At 57.2% G+C, this 18,809-nt stretch overlaps 1 protein-coding gene across 3 annotated transcripts in view; it reads right to left on the bottom strand.

Annotated features, from left to right (window-relative positions):
* The window catches only part of LOC137302543 (G2/mitotic-specific cyclin-B3-like), a 60,819-nt gene that overhangs the window by 9,782 nt on the left and 32,228 nt on the right, over positions 1–18,809 (bottom strand). The window contains exons 7-10 of one of the 3 annotated variants that reach the window (XM_067972285.1): positions 12,196–12,297; positions 9,277–9,369; positions 7,371–7,508; positions 1,797–1,952 (exon numbers count right to left, since the gene is read on the bottom strand). In XM_067972285.1, coding sequence (XP_067828386.1) covers positions 1,797–1,952; positions 7,371–7,508; positions 9,277–9,369; positions 12,196–12,297 — 489 coding nt within the window. The remainder of the gene's footprint in view (positions 1–1,796; positions 1,953–7,370; positions 7,509–9,276; positions 9,370–12,195; positions 12,298–18,809) is intronic. The other 2 variants (XM_067972287.1, XM_067972286.1) reach the window with 2 other exon arrangements.

Genomic DNA, 18,809 nt, shown 5'->3' with positions numbered 1-18,809 from the left:
TGTTTTTGCGACTGGGAGGCTGTTTCCAGTGGGGTTCCACAAGGCCCAGTACTGGGTCCCTTGCTTATTGTGGTATATATTAATGATCTGGACTTGAATGTGGGGGACTTGATCAAGAAGTTTGCAGATGATACAAAAATTGGCCGTGTGGTTGGTAGTGAGGAGGAAAGCTGGAGACTGCAGGAAGATATCAGTAGACTGGTCAGATGGGCAGAAAAGTGGCAAATGGAATTCAATCCAGAGAAGTGTGAGGTGATGCATTTGGGGAGGGCAAACAAGGCAAGGGAATACACAATAAATGGTTAAAAAGGCATATGGAATATTTTCCTTTATTAGCTGAGGCATAGAATATAGGAGCAGGGAGGTTATGCTCGAACTGTATAAAACATTGGTTAGGCCACAGCTTGAGTACTGCGTACAGTTCTGGTCACCACATTACAGGAAAGATGTGATTGCACTGGAGAGGGTACAGAGGAGATTTAAGAGGTGGGAGTCTGGAACTCACTGCCTGAGAGGGTGGTAGAGGCAGAAACCCTCAACTCATTTAAAAAGTACTTGGACGTGCACCTGAAGAGCCGTAACCTACAGGGCTACGGACCAAGTGCGGGAAAGTGGGATTAAGCCGGACGGCTCTTTCTCGGCCGGCACGGACACGATGGGCCGAATGGCCTCCTTCTGTGCCGTAACTTTCCACGATTAGTTTTGAATTCCAGCCCCATCCAGTGCAGGCCGTGTCCTCTGGTTCGACTGTCCTGGACAAGGTGACACAGCTCGTCATGTTCTGTATTATCCAGTCCCTTTAGAATCCTGAAAACAGCGACCCCATCACCTCCCAAACCCTCTCTTCTCCAGTGAGGATATGTCCAATGTACATAATCGCTCCTCATAATCCAATCCCCTCAATCATTCTGGTCGCTCTCTTCTGCGTCCTTTCAGTAGCTGCAACGCCCTTTTTGTACTGTGACGGCCGGAACTGTACACAGAATTGGTCCATCAGTGGTTTGTAAAGCGGTGAGATTCCCTCACTATTCTTGGCCCAGTTTTGACCTTTTAACGCATCCCAACATCTGATTTGCTGCACTCGCTGTCACCGAGCTTCAATTTAACGCCAATCGGGACACCCCAGATCTCTTTCCGTTCACGCTATTTTCTCTCCATTTGAGCAATTTGCCTGCCACCTTCCCACCTCTGACTGAAGCGGTCAGGGAATCAGCGTCGGTGAGCTCTTGACCCTCCGATAGGGAGTCCCGGGAACGAGGTTCCTCGCTGGGAGTGCAAGGTGGGAAAATTATCCCAGTTCGCGCTGGTGTGAACTCTGTGGGGCCCGGAGGTTTTTTTTTTTTAAAAGGGCCGTCCTTAGGGCTCTTGCCTCATTGGCGGATAAACCGTCAATCAGTATTAACTGCGTGAGACGACTGGGGATTAATGAGGGATTGAAACTGTACATTGTGGCCCTGAGGCTGCACAAAAAACCTCAGGTTTCTCTCTGCCCTTAGGTAAGGACACTGCTCCTGATCGCTAATCCCTGCTACAAAACCTGTCGCTCGGGGTCATCGACTGATGGCACGATTGGGCTTGGTGAGTCCGTGGCACTCCCACATGGAGGAAATACTCCCACCAGCACCCATCGTTTAGGCTCACAGATGAAAAAGGGCCTCTTCGATGGGCAAACAGGGCCTGTGGAAATATACCCCCCCCCGCCCCCAGGAGGGGTCAGCACCTTCACAAGAAGAGGAGGCAAAATGCAAAACACCTGAGGCGGAGGAACAACCGATTCAAGTCAAACTCTGGATTACCTTTGCGTAGTGGCGGAGGAAGCAGTACGCAGTTGGAATGTTGATATCAAATTCAAGCACCTGAAGAATAGTCCTCTCCATTCTCAGTATCTCTTCCCGTTTGTAACTGTCGTCACAGATGTACAGGAAGTCATCGACATAGAGCGGGCAAAGCTCCTGCAAGGAGAGAGATGGGCAGCGATGGAGAGAGATGGGCAGCGATGGAGAGAGATGGGCAGCGAGGGAGAGAGATGGGCAGTGATGGAGAGAGATGGGCAGTGATGGAGAGAGATGGGCAGTGATGGAGAGAGATGGGCAGCGAGGGAGAGAGATGGGCAGCGATGGAGAGAGGTGGGCAGCGAGGGAGAGAGATGGGCAGCGAGGGAGAGAGATGGGCAGCGAGGGAGAGAGCTGGGCAGCGATGGAGAGAGGTGGGCAGCGAGGGAGAGAGATGGGCAGCGAGGGAGAGAGATGGGCAGCGATGGAGAGAGATGGGCAGCGATGGAGAGAGATGGGCAGCGATGGAGAGAGATGCGCAGCGATGGAGAAGATGGGAAGCGAGGGAGAGAGATGGGCAGCGATGGAGAGAGGTGGGCAGCGATGGAGAGAGGTGGGCAGCGAGGGAGAGAGATGGGCAGCGAGGGAGAGAGATGGGCAGCGAGGGAGAGAGATGTTTAGAAAGGGAGAGAGGTGGGCAGCGATGGAGAGAGATGGGCAGCGATGGAGAGAGATGGGCAGCGATGGAGAGAGATGGGCAGCGAGGGAGAGAGATGGGCAGCGATGGAGAGAGATGGGCAGCGATGGAGAGAGATGGGCAGCGATGGAGAGAGATGGGCAGCGATGGAGAGAGATGGGCAGCGATGGAGAGAGATGGGCAGCGATGGAGAGAGATGGGCAGCGATGGAGAGAGATGGGCAGCGATGGAGAGAGATGGGCAGCGATGGAGAGAGATGGGCAGCGAGGGAGAGAGATGGGCAGCGAGGGAGAGAGATGGGCAGCGATGGAGAGAGATGGGCAGCGATGGAGAGAGATGGGCAGCGATGGAGAGAGATGGGCAGCGAGGGAGAGAGATGGGCAGTGATGGAGAGAGATGGGCAGTGATGGAGAGAGATGGGCAGCGAGGGAGAGAGATGGGCAGTGATGGAGAGAGATGGGCAGTGATGGAGAGAGATGGGCAGCGAGGGAGAGAGATGGGCAGCGAGGGAGAGAGATGGGCAGCGATGGAGAGATATACAGTGAGGGAGAGAGATGGGCAGTGATGGAGAGAGATGGGCAGCGAGGGAGAGAGATGGGCAGTGATGGAGAGAGATGGGCAGTGATGGAGAGAGATGGGCAGCGAGGGAGAGAGATGGGCAGCGAGGGAGAGAGATGGGCAGCGATGGAGAGATATACAGTGAGGGAGAGAGATGGGCAGCGAGGGAGAGAGGTGGGCAGCGATGGATGGAGGTGGGCAGCGATGGAGAGAGATGGGCAGTGATGGAGAGAGATGGGCAGTGATGGAGAGAGATGGGCAGCAATGGAGAGAGGTGGGCAGTGATGGAGAGAGATGGGCAGCGATGGAGAGAGATGGGCAGCGAGGGAGAGAGATGGGCAGCGATGGAGAGAGATGGGCAGCGAGGGAGAGAGATGGGCAGCGATGGAGAGAGATGGGCAGCGATGGAGAGAGATGGGCAGCGATGGAGAGAGATGGGCAGCGATGGAGAGAGATGGGCAGCGAGGGAGAGAGATGGGCAGCGATGGAGAGAGATGGGCAGCGATGGAGAGAGATGGGCAGCGATGGAGAGAGATGGGCAGCGATGGAGAGAGATGGGCAGCGAGGGAGAGAGATGGGCAGCGATGGAGAGAGATGGGCAGCGAGGGAGAGAGATGGGCAGCGATGGAGAGAGATGGGCAGCGAGGGAGAGAGATGGGCAGCGAGGGAGAGAGATGGGCAGCGATGGAGAGAGATGGGCAGCGATGGAGAGAGATGGGCAGCGAGGGAGAGAGATGGGCAGCGATGGAGAGAGGTGGGCAGCGAGGGAGAGAGATGGGCAGCGATGGAGAGAGATGGGCAGCGATGGAGAGAGATGGGCAGCGAGGGAGAGAGATGGGCAGCGAGGGAGAGAGATGTTTAGCAAGGGAGAGAGATGGGCAGCGATGGAGAGAGATGGGCAGCGATGGAGAGAGATGGGCAGCGAGGGAGAGAGATGGGCAGCGAGGGAGAGAGATGTTTAGCAAGGGAGAGAGATGGGCAGCGATGGAGAGAGATGGGCAGCGAGGAAGAGAGATGGGCAGCGAGGGAGAGAGATGTTTAGCAAGGGAGAGAGGTGGGCAGCGATGGAGAGAGATGGGCAGCGATGGAGAGAGATGGGCAGCGAGGGAGAGAGATGGGCAGCGATGGAGAGAGATGGGCAGCGATGGAGAGAGATAGACAGCGATGGAGAGAGATGGGCAGCGAGGGAGAGAGATGTTTAGCAAGGGAGAGAGGTGGGCAGCGATGGAGAGAGATGGGCAGTGATGGAGAGAGATGGGCAGCGAGGGAGAGAGATAGACAGCGATGGAGAGAGATGGGCAGCGAGGGAGAGAGATGTTTAGCAAGGGAGAGAGGTGGGCAGCGATGGAGAGAGATGGGCAGTGATGGAGAGAGATGGGCAGCGAGGGAGAGAGATGGGCAGCGATGGAGAGAGATGGGCAGCGATGGAGAGAGATGGGCAGCGATGGAGAGAGATGGGCAGCGATGGAGAGAGATGGGCAGCGATGGAGAGAGATGGGCAGCGAGGGAGAGAGATGGGCAGTGATGGAGAGAGATGGGCAGCGAGGGAGAGAGATGGGCAGCGATGGAGAGAGATGGGCAGCGAGGGAGAGAGATGGGCAGCGAGGGAGAGAGATGGGCAGCGATGGAGAGAGATGGGCAGCAAGGGAGAGAGATGGGCAGCGATGGAGAGAGATGGGCAGCGAGGGAGAGAGATGGGCAGCGAGGGAGAGAGATGGGCAGCGAGGGAGAGAGATGGGCAGCGAGGGAGAGAGATGGGCAGCGAGGGAGAGATAGATAGCGAGGGAGAGATGGATAGCGAGGGAGAGATAGTCAGCGAGGGAGAGATAGATAGTGAGGGAGAGACGGACAGCGAGGGAGAGATGGATAGCAAGGGAGAGATGGATAGCGAGGGAGAGATAGATAGTGAGGGAGAGATGGATAGTGAGGGAGAGATGGATAGTGAGGGAGAGATGGATAGTGAGGGAGAGATGGATAGTGAGGGAGAGATGGATAGTGAGGGAGAGAGATGGATAGCGAGGGAGAGAGATGGATAGCGAGGGAGAGAGATGGATAGTGAGGGAGAGATGGATAGTGAGGGAGAGAGATGGATAGTGAGGGAGAGATGGATAGCGAGGGAGAGAGATGGATAGCGAGGGAGAGATGGATAGCGAGGGAGAGAGATGGATAGCGAGGGAGAGATGGATAGTGAGGGAGAGAGATGGATAGCGAGGGAGAGAGATGGATAGCGAGGGAGAGAGATGGATAGTGAGGGAGAGATGGATAGCGAGGGAGAGAGATGGATAGTGAGGGAGAGATGGATAGCGAGGGAGAGAGATGGATAGTGAGGGAGAGAGATGGATAGCGAGGGAGAGATGGATAGTGAGGGAGAGAGATGGATAGTGAGGGAGAGAGATGGATAGCGAGGGAGAGATGGATAGCGAGGGAGAGAGATGGATAGTGAGGGAGAGAGATGGATAGTGAGGGAGAGATGGATAGTGAGGGAGAGAGATGGATAGCGAGGGAGAGATGGATAGCGAGGGAGAGATGGATAGTGAGGGAGAGAGATAGATAGCGAGGGAGAGATGGATAGGGAGGGAGAGAGATGGATAGCGAGGGAGAGATGGATAGTGAGGGAGAGAGATGGATTGTGAGGGAGAGATGGATAGTGAGGGAGAGAGATAGATAGCGAGGGAGAGAGATGGATAGCGAGGGAGAGATGGATAGCGAGGGAGAGAGATGGATAGCGAGGGAGAGATGGATAGCGAGGGAGAGAGATGGATAGCGAGGGAGAGATGGATAGTGAGGGAGAGAGATGGATAGCGAGGGAGAGAGATGGATAGCGAGGGAGAGAGATGGATAGCGAGGGAGAGATGGATAGCGAGGGAGAGTTGGATAGTGAGGGAGAGATGGATAGCGAGGGAGAGAGATGGATAGTGAGGGAGAGAGATGGATAGCGAGGGAGAGATGGATAGTGAGGGAGAGAGATGGATAGCGAGGGAGAGAGATGGATAGCGAGGGAGAGAGATGGATAGTGAGGGAGAGATGGATAGTGAGGGAGAGAGATGGATAGTGAGGGAGAGATGGATAGTGAGGGAGAGAGATGGATAGTGAGGGAGAGATGGATAGCGAGGGAGAGAGATGGATAGTGAGGGAGAGATGGATAGTGAGGGAGAGAGATGGATAGTGAGGGAGAGATGGATAGTGAGGGAGAGAGATGGATAGTGAGGGAGAGAGATGGATAGCGAGGGAGAGATGGATAGCGAGGGAGAGAGATGGATAGTGAGGGAGAGATGGATAGTGAGGGAGAGAGATGGATAGTGAGGGAGAGAGATGGATAGTGAGGGAGAGATGGATAGCGAGGGAGAGAGATGGATAGTGAGGGAGAGATGGATAGTGAGGGAGAGAGATGGATAGCGAGGGAGAGATGGATAGTGAGGGAGAGAGATGGATAGTGAGGGAGAGAGATGGATAGCGAGGGAGAGAGATGGATAGTGAGGGAGAGAGATGGATAGTGAGGGAGAGATGGATAGTGAGGGAGAGAGATGGATAGTGAGGGAGAGATGGATAGCGAGGGAGAGATGGATAGTGAGGGAGAGAGATAGATAGCGAGGGAGAGATGGATAGCGAGGGAGAGATGGATAGCGAGGGAGAGAGATAGATAGCGAGGGAGAGATGGATAGTGAGGGAGAGAGATGGATAGTGAGGGAGAGAGATGGATAGTGAGGGAGAGAGATGGATAGTGAGGGAGAGATGGATAGCGAGGGAGAGAGATGGATAGTGAGGGAGAGAGATGGATAGCGAGGGAGAGATGGATAGCGAGGGAGAGATGGATAGTGAGGGAGAGAGATGGATAGCGAGGGAGAGATGGATAGCGAGGGAGAGGGTCCCTGTGGAATTCCCGCCATCAGGACAGAGCCCCCAGAGTGAGCGAGGAAATTCCGGAGGAGCAAGACTGAAAGAAGCAACGAGGGGCAGAAGATCAGAATGAGGGTCGCCCCTGAATACCTTGGCTGAGACTGAAGGCAGGAACAGGCAAGTGTTTGGGGGCAGGCTGGAGGTGGGGGGCAACTCGCAAGACCCTTATCCTCCAATGGGGGGATTCTGGCACCTTTCCCACCAGTTCCTGGGGCCCAGCTCCACCTTACAACAGGGTGCCCTCCGGGAAGCAGAGGAAGGAGGGAACTTGACCCGAGTTCGACTGGCACGTGGCAGGCAGGGGTGAAATGCCCAGCGGTGATCCTGGCATGGTGGTGGGGGAGGGAGATGCTGTTTGGGGCAGTGACAGGGCAGTAGGAGGGAGGGTGAGCTGGACCGGGGGGGGATATGGAGGAGGGGGGGTTGTTTTCTGCAAAGGCGCTCACCTCAAACTTAGCGGCAATGAGTAAAGATGTGGCACCAACCAACTGCAGCGCTTCGCGTTGGCACAGCTGCTTGGACAGAAAGCGATCGACCATCTTTACCGCCAGGTACAGGGTCTCATCGTTCAACTCGTAGCTTTCCTGAGGAGGGCAATAAAACAAGTTTCTTTTAAAGAGTGAGAGAGAGGGAAAGAAAAAGTGAAATAGACCATCAGAGAGAGTTCTTTAAAATTCATTCATGGGATGTGGGCGTCGCTGGCGAGGCCGGCATTTATTGCCCATCCCTAATTGCCCTTGAGAAGGTGGTGGTGAGCCGCCTTCTTGAACCGCTGCACTCCGTGTGGTGAAGGTTCTCCCACAGTGCTGTTAGGAAGGGAGTTCCAGGATTTTGACCCAGCGACGATGAAGGAACGGCGATATATTTCCAAGTCAGGATGGTGTGTGACTTGGAGGGGAACGTACAGGTGGTGTTGTTCCCATGTGCCTGCTGCCCTTGTCCTTCCAGGTGGTAGAGGTCGCGGGTTTGGGAGGTGCTGTCGAAGAAGCCTTGGCGAGTTGCTGCAGTGCATCCTGTGGATGGTACACACTGCAGCCACAGTGCGCCGGTGGTGAAGGGAGTGAATGTTTAGGGTGGTGGATGGGGTGCCAATCAAGCGGGCTGCTTTGTCCTGGATGGTGTTGAGCTTCTTGAGTGTTGTTGGAGCTGCACTCACCCAGGCAAGTGGAGAGTATTCCATCACACTCCTGACTTGTGCCTTGTCGACGGTGGAAAGGCTTTGGGGAGTCAGGAGGTGAGTCACTCGCCGCAAAATTCCCAGCCTCTGACCTGCTCTTGTAGCCACAGTATTTATGTGGCTGGTCCAGTTAAGTTTCTGGTCAATGGTGACCCCCAGGATGTTGATGGTGGGGAATTCGGCGTTGAATGTCAAGGGGAGGTGGTTAGACTCTCTCTTGTTGGAGATGGTCATCGCCTGGCACTTGTCTGGCGTGAATGTTACTTGCCACTTATCAGCCCAAGCCTGGATGTTGTCTTATCTTCCCCTTGTCTTTGAGCTCCCTGTCTGATTCTCCCTGTTAATCTACTTCCCTTTATATTTTTCTCTCACTCTCTCTGTCACTCTGTTGGTCTGCTCGAGGGGCTGAATGATCTCATCCTGTTCCTGTGCAACGGAAAGAGGAGAAGGAAGAGTGGGAGAGAGAGAGAGACGGGGGGAGAGACGGAGAGCGAGAGAGAGAGCAAGAGAGAGAGAGATGGAGAGAGAGAGAGAGAGAGAGACGGAGAGCGAGAGACAGAGCAAGAGATGGAGAGAGAGAGAGAGAGAGAGACAGAGAGCGAGAGACAGAGCAAGAGATGGAGAGAGAGAGAGAGAGAGAGACGGAGAGCGAGAGACAGAGCAAGAGATGGAGAGAGAGAGAGAGAGAGAGAGACGGAGAGCGAGAGACAGAGCAAGAGAGAGAGAGAGAGACGGAGAGAGAGACACAGAGACAGAGAGAGACAGAGAGAGGTGGACAGAGAAAGAGACAGAGAGTTTAAGACTAAGAGATGTTTGCCAAGAGAGAGTGGAGGAGAACGAGAGAAAGAGAAAGAAAAGGATGTAGAACGAGAGAGAGAGCCAGAGAGCGAGTGCAAGAGAATCAGTGACAGTGATGTGGACCAACAAAAAAGGGAAAGAAAGAACTTGCAATTCTATCGCACCTTTCACGACCTCAGGACGTCCCAAAGCGCTTTACAGTTAATTAAGTTCTTGTAAACTGTGGTCACTGTTGTGATGTAGGAAACGCAGCAGCCAATTTGCGCACAGCAAGATCCCACAAGCAGCAACGAGATAAATGACCAGACCATCTGTTTTTTTGGTGGTGTTGGTTGAGGGATAAATATTGGGCCCAGCATCAGTGCACCCCAACATACCTGGACCTCCACCATCCAGTCGATCAGGATCCCTCGCATGTGCACATTGATCCCTGGTTGCCGATCCATGTAACTCAGCAGCGCAAAGTGCTTCTGTGGGGAGTACAGAAAGACTCCGTTTGTCTTCTGTTCCGGAGAGAGTGACCCGTCGGCTTCAGTTTCCCGCAATCGGCCGTAGACGCCCCGTCACTCACAGAGATGTCCAGGTTACCCCGGACTGCCTCAGCCCTGGCCGATGTGGCGCCGAGCAGACGCCTAAACTCGCTCCCAGGGGGCTGATACTCCTGCTCTGACGTGGAACAGGATCGGGCCCGTTAGGCATCATGAGTGTCGGCCGTGGCTCAGTGCGGAGCACTCTCTCCTCTCCGAGTCAGAAGGTCGTGGGTTCGAGCCCCCGCTCCAGAGACTTGAGCACATCAACCAGGCCGATACTCCCATTGCCAGTACTGAGGGAGCGCTGCACTGTCGGAGGGTCAGTACTGAGGGAGCGCTGCACTGTCGGAGGGTCAGTACTGAGGGAGCGCTGCACTGTCGGAGGGTCAGTACTGAGGGAGCGCTGCACTGTTGGAGGGTCAGTACCGAGGGAGCGCTGCACTGTCGGAGGGTCAGTACTGAGGGAGCGCTGCACTGTCGGAGGGTCAGTACTGAGGGAGCGCTGCACTGTCGGAGGGTCAGTACTGAGGGAGCGCTGCACTGTCGGAGGGTCAGTACCGAGGGAGCGCCGCACTGTCGGAGGGTCAGTACTGAGGGAGCGCTGCACTGTCGGAGGGTCAGTACTGAGGGAGCGCCGCACTGTCGGAGGGTCAGTACTGAGGGAGCGCCGCACTGTCGGAGGGTCAGTACTGAGGGAGCGCTGCACTGTCGGAGGGTCAGTACTGAGGGAGCGCTGCACTGTCGGAGGGTCAGTACTGAGGGAGCGCTGCACTGTCGGAGGGTCAGTACCGAGGGAGCGCTGCACTGTCGGAGGGTCAGTACTGAGGGAGCGCTGCACTGTCGGAAGGTCAGTACTGAGGGAGCGCTGCACTGTTGGAGGGTCAGTACTGAGGGAGCGCCGCACTGTTGGAGGGTCAGTACTGAGGGAGCGCTGCACTGTCGGAGGGTCAGTACTGAGGGAGCGCTGCACTGTCGGAGGGTCAGTACTGAGGGAGCGCTGCACTGTCGGAGGGTCAGTACTGAGGGAGCGCTGCACTGTCGGAGGGTCAGTACTGAGGGAGCGCCGCACTGTTGGAGGGTCAGTACTGAGGGAGGGCTGCACTGTCGGAGGGTCAGTACCGAGGGAGCGCTGCACTGTCGGAGGGTCAGTACCGAGGGAGCGCTGCACTGTCGGAGGGTCAGTACTGAGGGAGCGCTGCACTGTCGGAGGGTCAGTACTGAGGGAGCGCCGCACTGTCGGAGGGTCAGTACTGAGGGAGCGCCACACTGTCGGAGGGTCAGTACTGAGGGATAAATACTGGCCCAGGACGCTGGAGAGAACTCCCCTGCTCATCGAAATAGTGGCTGTGGGATCTTTTACGTCAACCTGAGAGGGCAGACGGGGCCTCGGTTTAACGTCTCAATCGAAAGACGGCACCTTCGACAGTGCAGCACTCCCTCGGTACTGACCCTCCGACAGTGCGGCGCTCCCTCAGTACTGACCCTCCAACAGTGCAGCGCTCCCTCAGTACTGACCCTCCGACAGTGCAGCGCTCCCTCAGTACTGACCCTCCAACAGTGCGGCGCTCCCCCAGTACTGACCCTCCGACAGTGCAGCGCTCCCTCAGTACTGACCCTCCGACAGTGCGGCGCTCCCCCAGTACTGACCCTCCGACAGTGCAGCGCTCCCTCAGTACTGACCCTCCGACAGTGCAGCGCTCCCTCAGTACTGACCCTCCGACAGTGCAGCGCTCCCTCAGTACTGGCCCTGAGAGTGTCAGCCTGGATTTTGTGCTCAAGTCTCTGGAGTGGGGTCTCGAACCCACGACCTTCTGACTCAGAGGCGAGAGAAAGAGAGAGAGAGAGAGCTCCCCACTGAGCCAAGACAGACACGGCCTGATTACTGCGCCTTCCCAATAGGGCGGAGTAAGATGGTGCTTGGGAGTGCCAAGAACTGAATTGCACAATGGCAAGGCAACTGACAGCAGTCGGCACAGTCCAGGTTAAATTCAACCCCCACCTCCCCCACCTCGATCATTCCTGGCCTCTGCGGAGGCTGCCAATCACAGCCGGACCCCCTGGGCCCGAGGTGGGGAAAACGTTAGCCAGGAATATGGCGTCCCTGATCACTATTCAGTGATGTGCGCTGGCACGAGAGCAAGTGTAGGCCCCGGGGGATTGGGCTCAGCTGCGAAGCCCCCCGCGGTTCAATTGCCTCCCAACGCTCACTGTTTTTAGGGCAAAGAAAGGGAGCCACTGAATCAGGCCCCCAGGGCAGAGTCAGCACTCGCTGGGGAGGATGTGGGGGGGGTGAAAACTTGGAAACTGATAAAAGAGGGAATCCATCGAATGTACAGCACAGAAACAGGCCATTCGGCCCATCTGGTCCGTGCCGGTGTTTATGCTCCACACGAGCCTCCTCCCTCCCTACTCCATCTCACCCTATCACCATATCCTTCTATTCCTTTCTCCCTCATGTGTTTATCCAGCTTCCCCTTAAATCCATCTACACTATTCACCTCAACCACTCCTTGTGGGAGTGAGTTCCACATTCTCACCACTCTCTGGGTAAAGAAGTTTCTCCTGAATTCCCGATTGGATTTATTTGCGATTATCTTATCTTATGGCCCCTAGTTTTGGGAATCTTTTTAATTCCCAATTTTAGGAATCCCCTTGGTCACAAGTTCCACCCACCCCCAACCCACCCCCCGACCAGCCCCCACCCCCACCCCGGGGGGGCTCCGCGCTTCTGTATCCCAGCAACAAAACAGGAAGCACTGGACTGACCTCTCGCTGGGTCATGTAGTTAAATATGTCCTCGGCGTAGTTCGATGGCACGGGCTGCTCCTCCGCCGGGGGGTGCGTCGCGCCGGGACGGAATGCAAGAGGCTGCGGGTGGCACGCCGAGGGATGTATTTCCGGGGGAAGGGGACACCGGTTAGGTCAGACCATTCACTAAGCAGCAGGTAACAGTCCCCCACCGCCTATAGCGGGGGGAGGGGAGTGAGGGGGAGGGCGTTCGTGCGGACACAGCTGGCCTGCTGTACCGCCAACAGCTGGCGTAACGGGGGGGAGGTGCAATTTAATTAAACAAATTTTTTTTTAAAACATTTCAATTCTTTTTTAAAAAATTTTCATCCTTCCCGCTGTGTCCACATCTCGCTCTGAGCCCGTTTGATGAGGGTTTTGGGATCTCACTGTCAGCTCTTCCTCAGGCTGGAGATTAAAGACCTGGCTCGCTTTAAGAGGCTCGTTTGTTTTAAAAGGGCGCAGGGAACGCGTCCAGTTTACTGAGATGGAGAGGAGGGCTCTCAGTTCTGGCAGGAGTTTCAGAGGCAGCGGTAGGGGGATAGGAGTTTACAATTGGGAGCTGCCTGAACTGCCCCAAATAGTCGGCGAGCTTAATACGGCCTTCGGAATTGCCGGCCATGGTAGTGGACAATGGTCAGCGCCATTCGCTCGATCCAGGGGGCTGCCCAGGGTCAGCAGGGATAGCGTAAGTGCTGCAGAATGTGCTGAACGTCCCTTCCTCGTGTCTGTCACAACTGTGGCACGCTCAGAGTTCACATCTGACTGCCGTAGTTGTGAGTCGGTCAGGAGTGAAGTGAACCTCTACTGTGGCTGGCCGATGGACACTTCCGATCTTGGAGCCCTGCTGCCATCTCACTGCATCTGGTGACAGCTTTATAGAGAGCGGGGAGAGAGGGCGGGAGAGAGAGGGCGGGGAGAGAATGGGGAGAGAGGGCGGGCAGAGAGAGGGGAGAGAGGGCGGGCAGAGAGAGGGGAGAGAGGGCGGGCAGAGAGAGGGGAGAGAGGGCGGGCAGAAAGAGGGGAGAGAGGGCGGGCAGAGAGAGGGGAGAGAGGGCGGGCAGAGAGAGGGGAGAGAGGGCGGGCAGAGAGAGGGGAGAGAGGGCGGGCAGAGAGAGGGGAGAGAGGGCGGGCAGAGAGAGGGGAGAGAGGGCGGGCAGAGAGAGGGGAGAGAGGGCGGGCAGAGAGAGGGGAGAGAGGGCGGGGAGAGAGAGGGGAGAGAGGGCGGGCAGAGAGAGGGGAGAGAGGGCGGGGAGAGAGAGGGGAGAGAGGGCGGGCAGAGAGAGGGGAGAGAGGGCGGGCAGAGAGAGGGGAGAGAGGGCGGGGAGAGAGAGGGGAGAGAGAGGGGAGAGAGGGCGGGCAGAGAGAGGGGAGAGAGGGCGGGCAGAGAGAGGGGAGAGAGGGCGGGCAGAGAGAGGGGAGAGAGGGCGGGGAGAGAGAGGGGAGAGAGGGCGGGGAGAGAGAGCGGGGTGAATGAGGGAGTGCGGGGAGAGAGTGCGGGGAGAGTGTGAGGGGACGGGGGAGTATGCAGTGAGTGTGCGGGGAGAGTGTGCGGGGAGAGAGGGCGGGGAGAGAGTGCGGGGAGAGAGGGGGAGAGAGTGCGGGGAGAGAGGGGGAGAGAGGGGGAGAGAGTGCGGGGAGAGAGGGGGAGAGGGCGGGGAGAGAGGGGGAGAGAGTGCGGGGAGAGTATGAGGACACGGGGGAGAGTGCGGTGAGCGTGCGGGGAGAGTGCGCGGGGAGAGTGAGCAGAGTGCAGTGCGTGTGCGAGGAGAGTGCGGGGAGAGTGAGCAGAGTGCAGTGCGTGTGCGAGGAGAGTGCGGGGAGAGTGAGCAGAGTGCAGTGCGTGTGCGAGGAGAGTGAGCAGAGTGCAGTGCGTGTGCGAGGAGTATGCGGGGAGAGTGAGCAGAGTGCAGTGCGTGTGCGAGGAGAGTGCGGGGAGAGTGAACAGAGTGCAGTGCGTGTGCGAGGAGAGTGCGGGGAGAGTGAGCAGAGTGCAGTGCGTGTGCGAGGAGAGTGCGGGGAGAGTGAGCAGAGTGCAGTGCGTGTGCGAGGAGAGTGCGGGGAGAGTGAGCAGAGTGCAGTGCGTGTGCGAGGAGAGTGAGCAGAGTGCAGTGCGTGTGCGAGGAGTATGCGGGGAGAGTGAGCAGAGTGCAGTGCGTGTGCGAGGAGAGTGCGGGGAGAGTGAACAGAGTGCAGTGCGTGTGCGAGGAGAGTGCGGGGAGAGTGAGCAGAGTGCAGTGCGTGTGCGAGGAGAGTGCGGGGAGAGTGAGCAGAGTGCAGTGCGTGTGCGAGGAGAGTGCGGGGAGAGTGAACAGAGTGCAGTGCGTGTGCGAGGAGAGTGCGGGGAGAGTGAGCAGAGTGCAGTGCGTGTGCGAGGAGAGTGCGGGGAGAGTGAGCAGAGTGCAGTGCGTGTGCGAGGAGAGTGCGGGGAGAGTGAGCAGAGTGCAGTGCGTGTGCGAGGAGAGTGCGGTGAGTGTGAACATACAAAATTGACCAGCAGGAAAAGACCAGCTGGTCCATCCAGCCTGCCCCACACCATGATGGCTGGAGCATCGTGACTTAACACTTCTTCCCTCCTCCCTCCATCTTTCTCTCTCTCAACCCCTTTCAGTAATCGCTCCCTGTGAATGATCCGTGTATTTGGTGGTGGTCCTACCAACATGCACGACACAACATTTATCTAAGTTAAATGCAATTTGCCACTGTGTGGCCCAGTCCCCCAGCACATCTAAATCTTTTGCAGATGATTGCACTTCTCTACTGTCTTAACCCTTGCACTGATTTTGCCATCACCTGTAAACATACTCCCAACACCACTGTCCAGGTCATTAATAAAGACAGTGAAGAGTCACGGGCCTAGAACTAATCTCTGAGGGACACCACTAGTGACATGTCTCCAAACTGAACCACGTCCGTTAACTACAACTTTCTGGCTGTGGGATTGGAACCAATTCTTAATCCAAATGTACCAAGTTCTCACTGATACCACAAGCTTCTTCCTGGTGAAGTAACCAAGTGTGAGGAACCTTATCAAAGGCTTTCTGAAAGTCCAGGTAGTCCCTCATCCACTAACCGAGCAATTTCTTAAAAAAAAACTCAATCAAGTTTGTAAGACACAACCTTTTCTGGAAGCCGTACTGAGGATCTCTAATGGCCCCTTCTCTTTCCCTGAAATCATAAAGGGCATCTCTCACAATCCCTTCAAGCATCTTCCCACTGATGGATGTCGGGCTGATAGGCCCGTAGTTCCCTGGCTTTGATTTGTCCCCATTTTTTGAAAATTGGAACTCCATGTGCGAGCTACCAGTCTAAGGGGACCATCCCTGACTCTATTGAACCATTGAAGATGTGGGCTCACAGAGCACCTGTCCCATCTCACCAATCACCCTTGGACGAGTACTGCCCGAATGTGGAGCCCTCTCAGTTTTGAGATTTCCCATTCTCTTCAAGATGACATCTCTTTCTATTTTAATATCTATGAAGTTGTTGTCTACAGCACATCGAAGAACATAAGAAATAGGAGCAGGAGTAGGCCAATCGGCCCCTCGAGCCTGCTCCGCCATTCAATAAGATCTGATCCTAACCTCAAATCTAAAGAACACAAGAAGTAGGAGCAGGACCCGGCCACTCAGCCCCTGGGCCCTCTCCCCCACCCACAGGGCCTTGACCGATCCGAACTCAGCTTCATGTCCAATTTCCTGCCCGCTCTCCGTAACCCCTAATTCCCTTTACTTCTAGGAAACTGTCTATTTCTGTTTTAAATTTATTTAATGATGTAGCTTCCACAGCTTCCTGGGGCAGCAAATTCCACAGACCTACTGCCCTCTGAGCGAAGAAGTTTCTCCTCATCTCAGTTTTGAAAGAGCAGCCCCTTTAGTGGCCCTGTACGGTCCTTAACGGTCTTCTGACCGCTAGCGTCGCTGAAATAGCTTTTGCTGTTACTGCCGCAATTGTACGCCATCTTGTTCTCCCGACATCTCTTGGTTAATCTAATGACTGCTTTTGTCTCTCTCAATTTGTTTGTCCTGTGAGTACAATTCCTGAAGTGTATAATATGCCTCCTGTCTTAATCTGATTTGCCTCTGCGCATCCCTTGTCCGCCATAATGGTTTACTTTGGCCGTTTGCCCTCCTTTTAACCATTGGCTTCATTCTGTTTGAGAATGGTTTTAACGAGGACCCATTTGTCCTCAGCACTAGACTGCCCGGCCAGTTGCATTGCCCAGTCAACTTTTGCAGATCTGCAGTCATTTTTGTAAAACTAGATCTCTCAAAATTGGGGACCAGCATTAGATTGGCTGCAGCCTTGGATTGGCCAATAAGACTAAACCCAATGATGTTGTGATCTGAGCTGCCCAGGGGTTCCCCCACATGGTGGGTTAATACAGCACGAGGGTCACTGCTAAACAACAGATCGAGAATTTGTCTGTCTCCAGTTGCCTCACCAACATGGGAGAGGGCGGGGGGAGTGCGAGGGAGAGGGCGGGGGGAGTGCGAGGGAGAGGGCGGGGGGAGTGCGAGGGAGAGGGCGGGGGGAGTGCGAGGGAGAGGGCGGGGGGAGTGCGAGGGAGAGGGCGGGGGGAGTGCGAGGGAGAGGGCGGGGGGAGTGCGAGAGAGAGGGCGGGGGGAGTGCGAGGGAGAGGGCGGGGGGAGTGCGAGGGAGAGGGCGGGGGGAGTGCGAGGGAGAGGGCGGAGGGTGTGGGGAGAGTGCGGAGGGTGTGGGGAGAGTGCGGAGGGTGAGGGGAGGGTGTGGGGAGAATGCGGAGTGTGTGGGGAGAGTGCGGAGGGTGTGGGGAGAGTGCGGAGGGTGTGAGGAGAGTGAGGAGAGTGAGGAGGGTGTGAGGAGAGTGGGGAGGGTGTGGGGAGAGTGCGGAGGGTGTGAGGAGAGTGCGGAGGGTGTGGGGAGAGTGCGGAGGGTGTGGGGAGAGTGCGGAGGGTGTGGGGAGAGTGAGGAGGGTGTGAGGAGAGTGAGGAGGGTGTGAGGAGAGTGCGGAGGGTGTGGGGAGAGTGCGGAGGGTGTGGGGAGAGTGCGGAGGGTGTGGGGAGAGTGCGGAGGGTGTGGGGAGGGTGCGGAGGGTGTGGGGAGAGTGAGGAGGGTGTGAGGAGAGTGAGGAGGGTGTGAGGAGAGTGCGGAGGGTGTGGGGAGAGTGAGGAGGGTGTAGGGAGACTGAGGAGGGTGTGAGGAGAGTGAGGAGGGTGTGAGGAGAGTGCGGAGGGTGTGGGGAGAGTGCGGAGGGTGTGAGGAGAGTGAGGAGGGTGTGAGGAGAGTGAGGAGGGTGTGAGGAGAGTGCGGAGGGTGTGGGGAGAGTGCGGAGGGTGTGGGGAGAGTGCGGAGGGTGCGGGGAGAGTGCGGAGGGTGTAGGGAGAGTGAGGAGGGTGTGAGGAGAGTGCGGAGGGTGTGGGGAGAGTGCGGAGGGTGTGGGGAGAGTGAGGAGGGTGTGGGGAGAGTGCGGAGGGTGTGAGGAGAGTGCGGAGGGTGTGGGGAGAGTGCGGAGGGTGTGGGGAGAGTGCGGAGGGTGTGGGGAGAGTGCGGAGGGTGTGGGGAGAGTGCGGAGGGTGTGGGGAGAGTGAGGAGGGTGTGGGGAGAGTGCGGAGGGTGTGGGGAGAGTGCGGAGGGTGTGCGGAGAGTGCGGAGGGTGTGGGGAGGGTGAGGGGAGAGTGCGGAGGGTGTGGGGAGAGTGCGGAGGGTGTGGGGAGAGTGCGGAGGGTGCGGGGAGAGTGCGGAGGGTGTGGGGAGGGTGAGGGGAGAGTGCGGAGGGTGTGGGGAGAGTGCGGAGGGTGTGGGGAGGGTGAGGGGAGAGTGCGGAGGGTGTGGGGAGAGTGCGGAGGGTGTGGGGAGAGTGCGGAGGGTGTGGGGAGGGTGAGGGGAGAGTGCGGAGGGTGTGAGGAGAGTGCGGAGGGTGTGGGGAGAGTGCGGAGGGTGTGAGGAGAGTGCGGAGGGTGTGAGGAGAGTGCGGAGGGTGTGAGGAGAGTGCGGAGGGTGTGGGGAGAGTGCGGAGGGTGTGGGGAGAGTGCGGAGGGTGTGGGGAGAGTGCGGAGGGTGTGAGGAGAGTGCGGAGGGTGTGGGGAGAGTGCGGAGGGTGTGGGGAGGGTGTGAGGAGAGTGCGGAGGGTGTGGGGAGAGTGCGGAGGGTGTAGGGAGAGTGCGGAGGGTGTGAGGAGAGTGAGGAGGGTGTGAGGAGAGTGCGGAGGGTGTGGGGAGAGTGCGGAGGGTGTGGGGAGGGTGTGAGGAGAGTGCGGAGGGTGTGGGGAGAGTGCGGAGGGTGTGGGGAGAGTGCGGAGGGTGTGGGGAGGGTGAGGGGAGAGTGCGGAGGGTGTGAGGAGAGTGCGGAGGGTGTGGGGAGAGTGCGGAGGGTGTGAGGAGAGTGCGGAGGGTGTGAGGAGAGTGCGGAGGGTGTGAGGAGAGTGCGGAGGGTGTGGGGAGAGTGCGGAGGGTGTGGGGAGAGTGCGGAGGGTGTGGGGAGAGTGCGGAGGGTGTGAGGAGAGTGCGGAGGGTGTGGGGAGAGTGCGGAGGGTGTGGGGAGGGTGTGAGGAGAGTGCGGAGGGTGTGGGGAGAGTGCGGAGGGTGTAGGGAGAGTGCGGAGGGTGTGGGGAG

The sequence above is a fragment of the Heptranchias perlo genome, chromosome 35 (genome assembly GCF_035084215.1).
Source record: "Heptranchias perlo isolate sHepPer1 chromosome 35, sHepPer1.hap1, whole genome shotgun sequence".
In the NCBI taxonomy this organism is placed as follows: domain Eukaryota; kingdom Metazoa; phylum Chordata; class Chondrichthyes; order Hexanchiformes; family Hexanchidae; genus Heptranchias; species Heptranchias perlo.
Note: the sequence above shows the minus strand (reverse complement) of the source record. Positions and strands in the feature narration are given on the sequence as shown.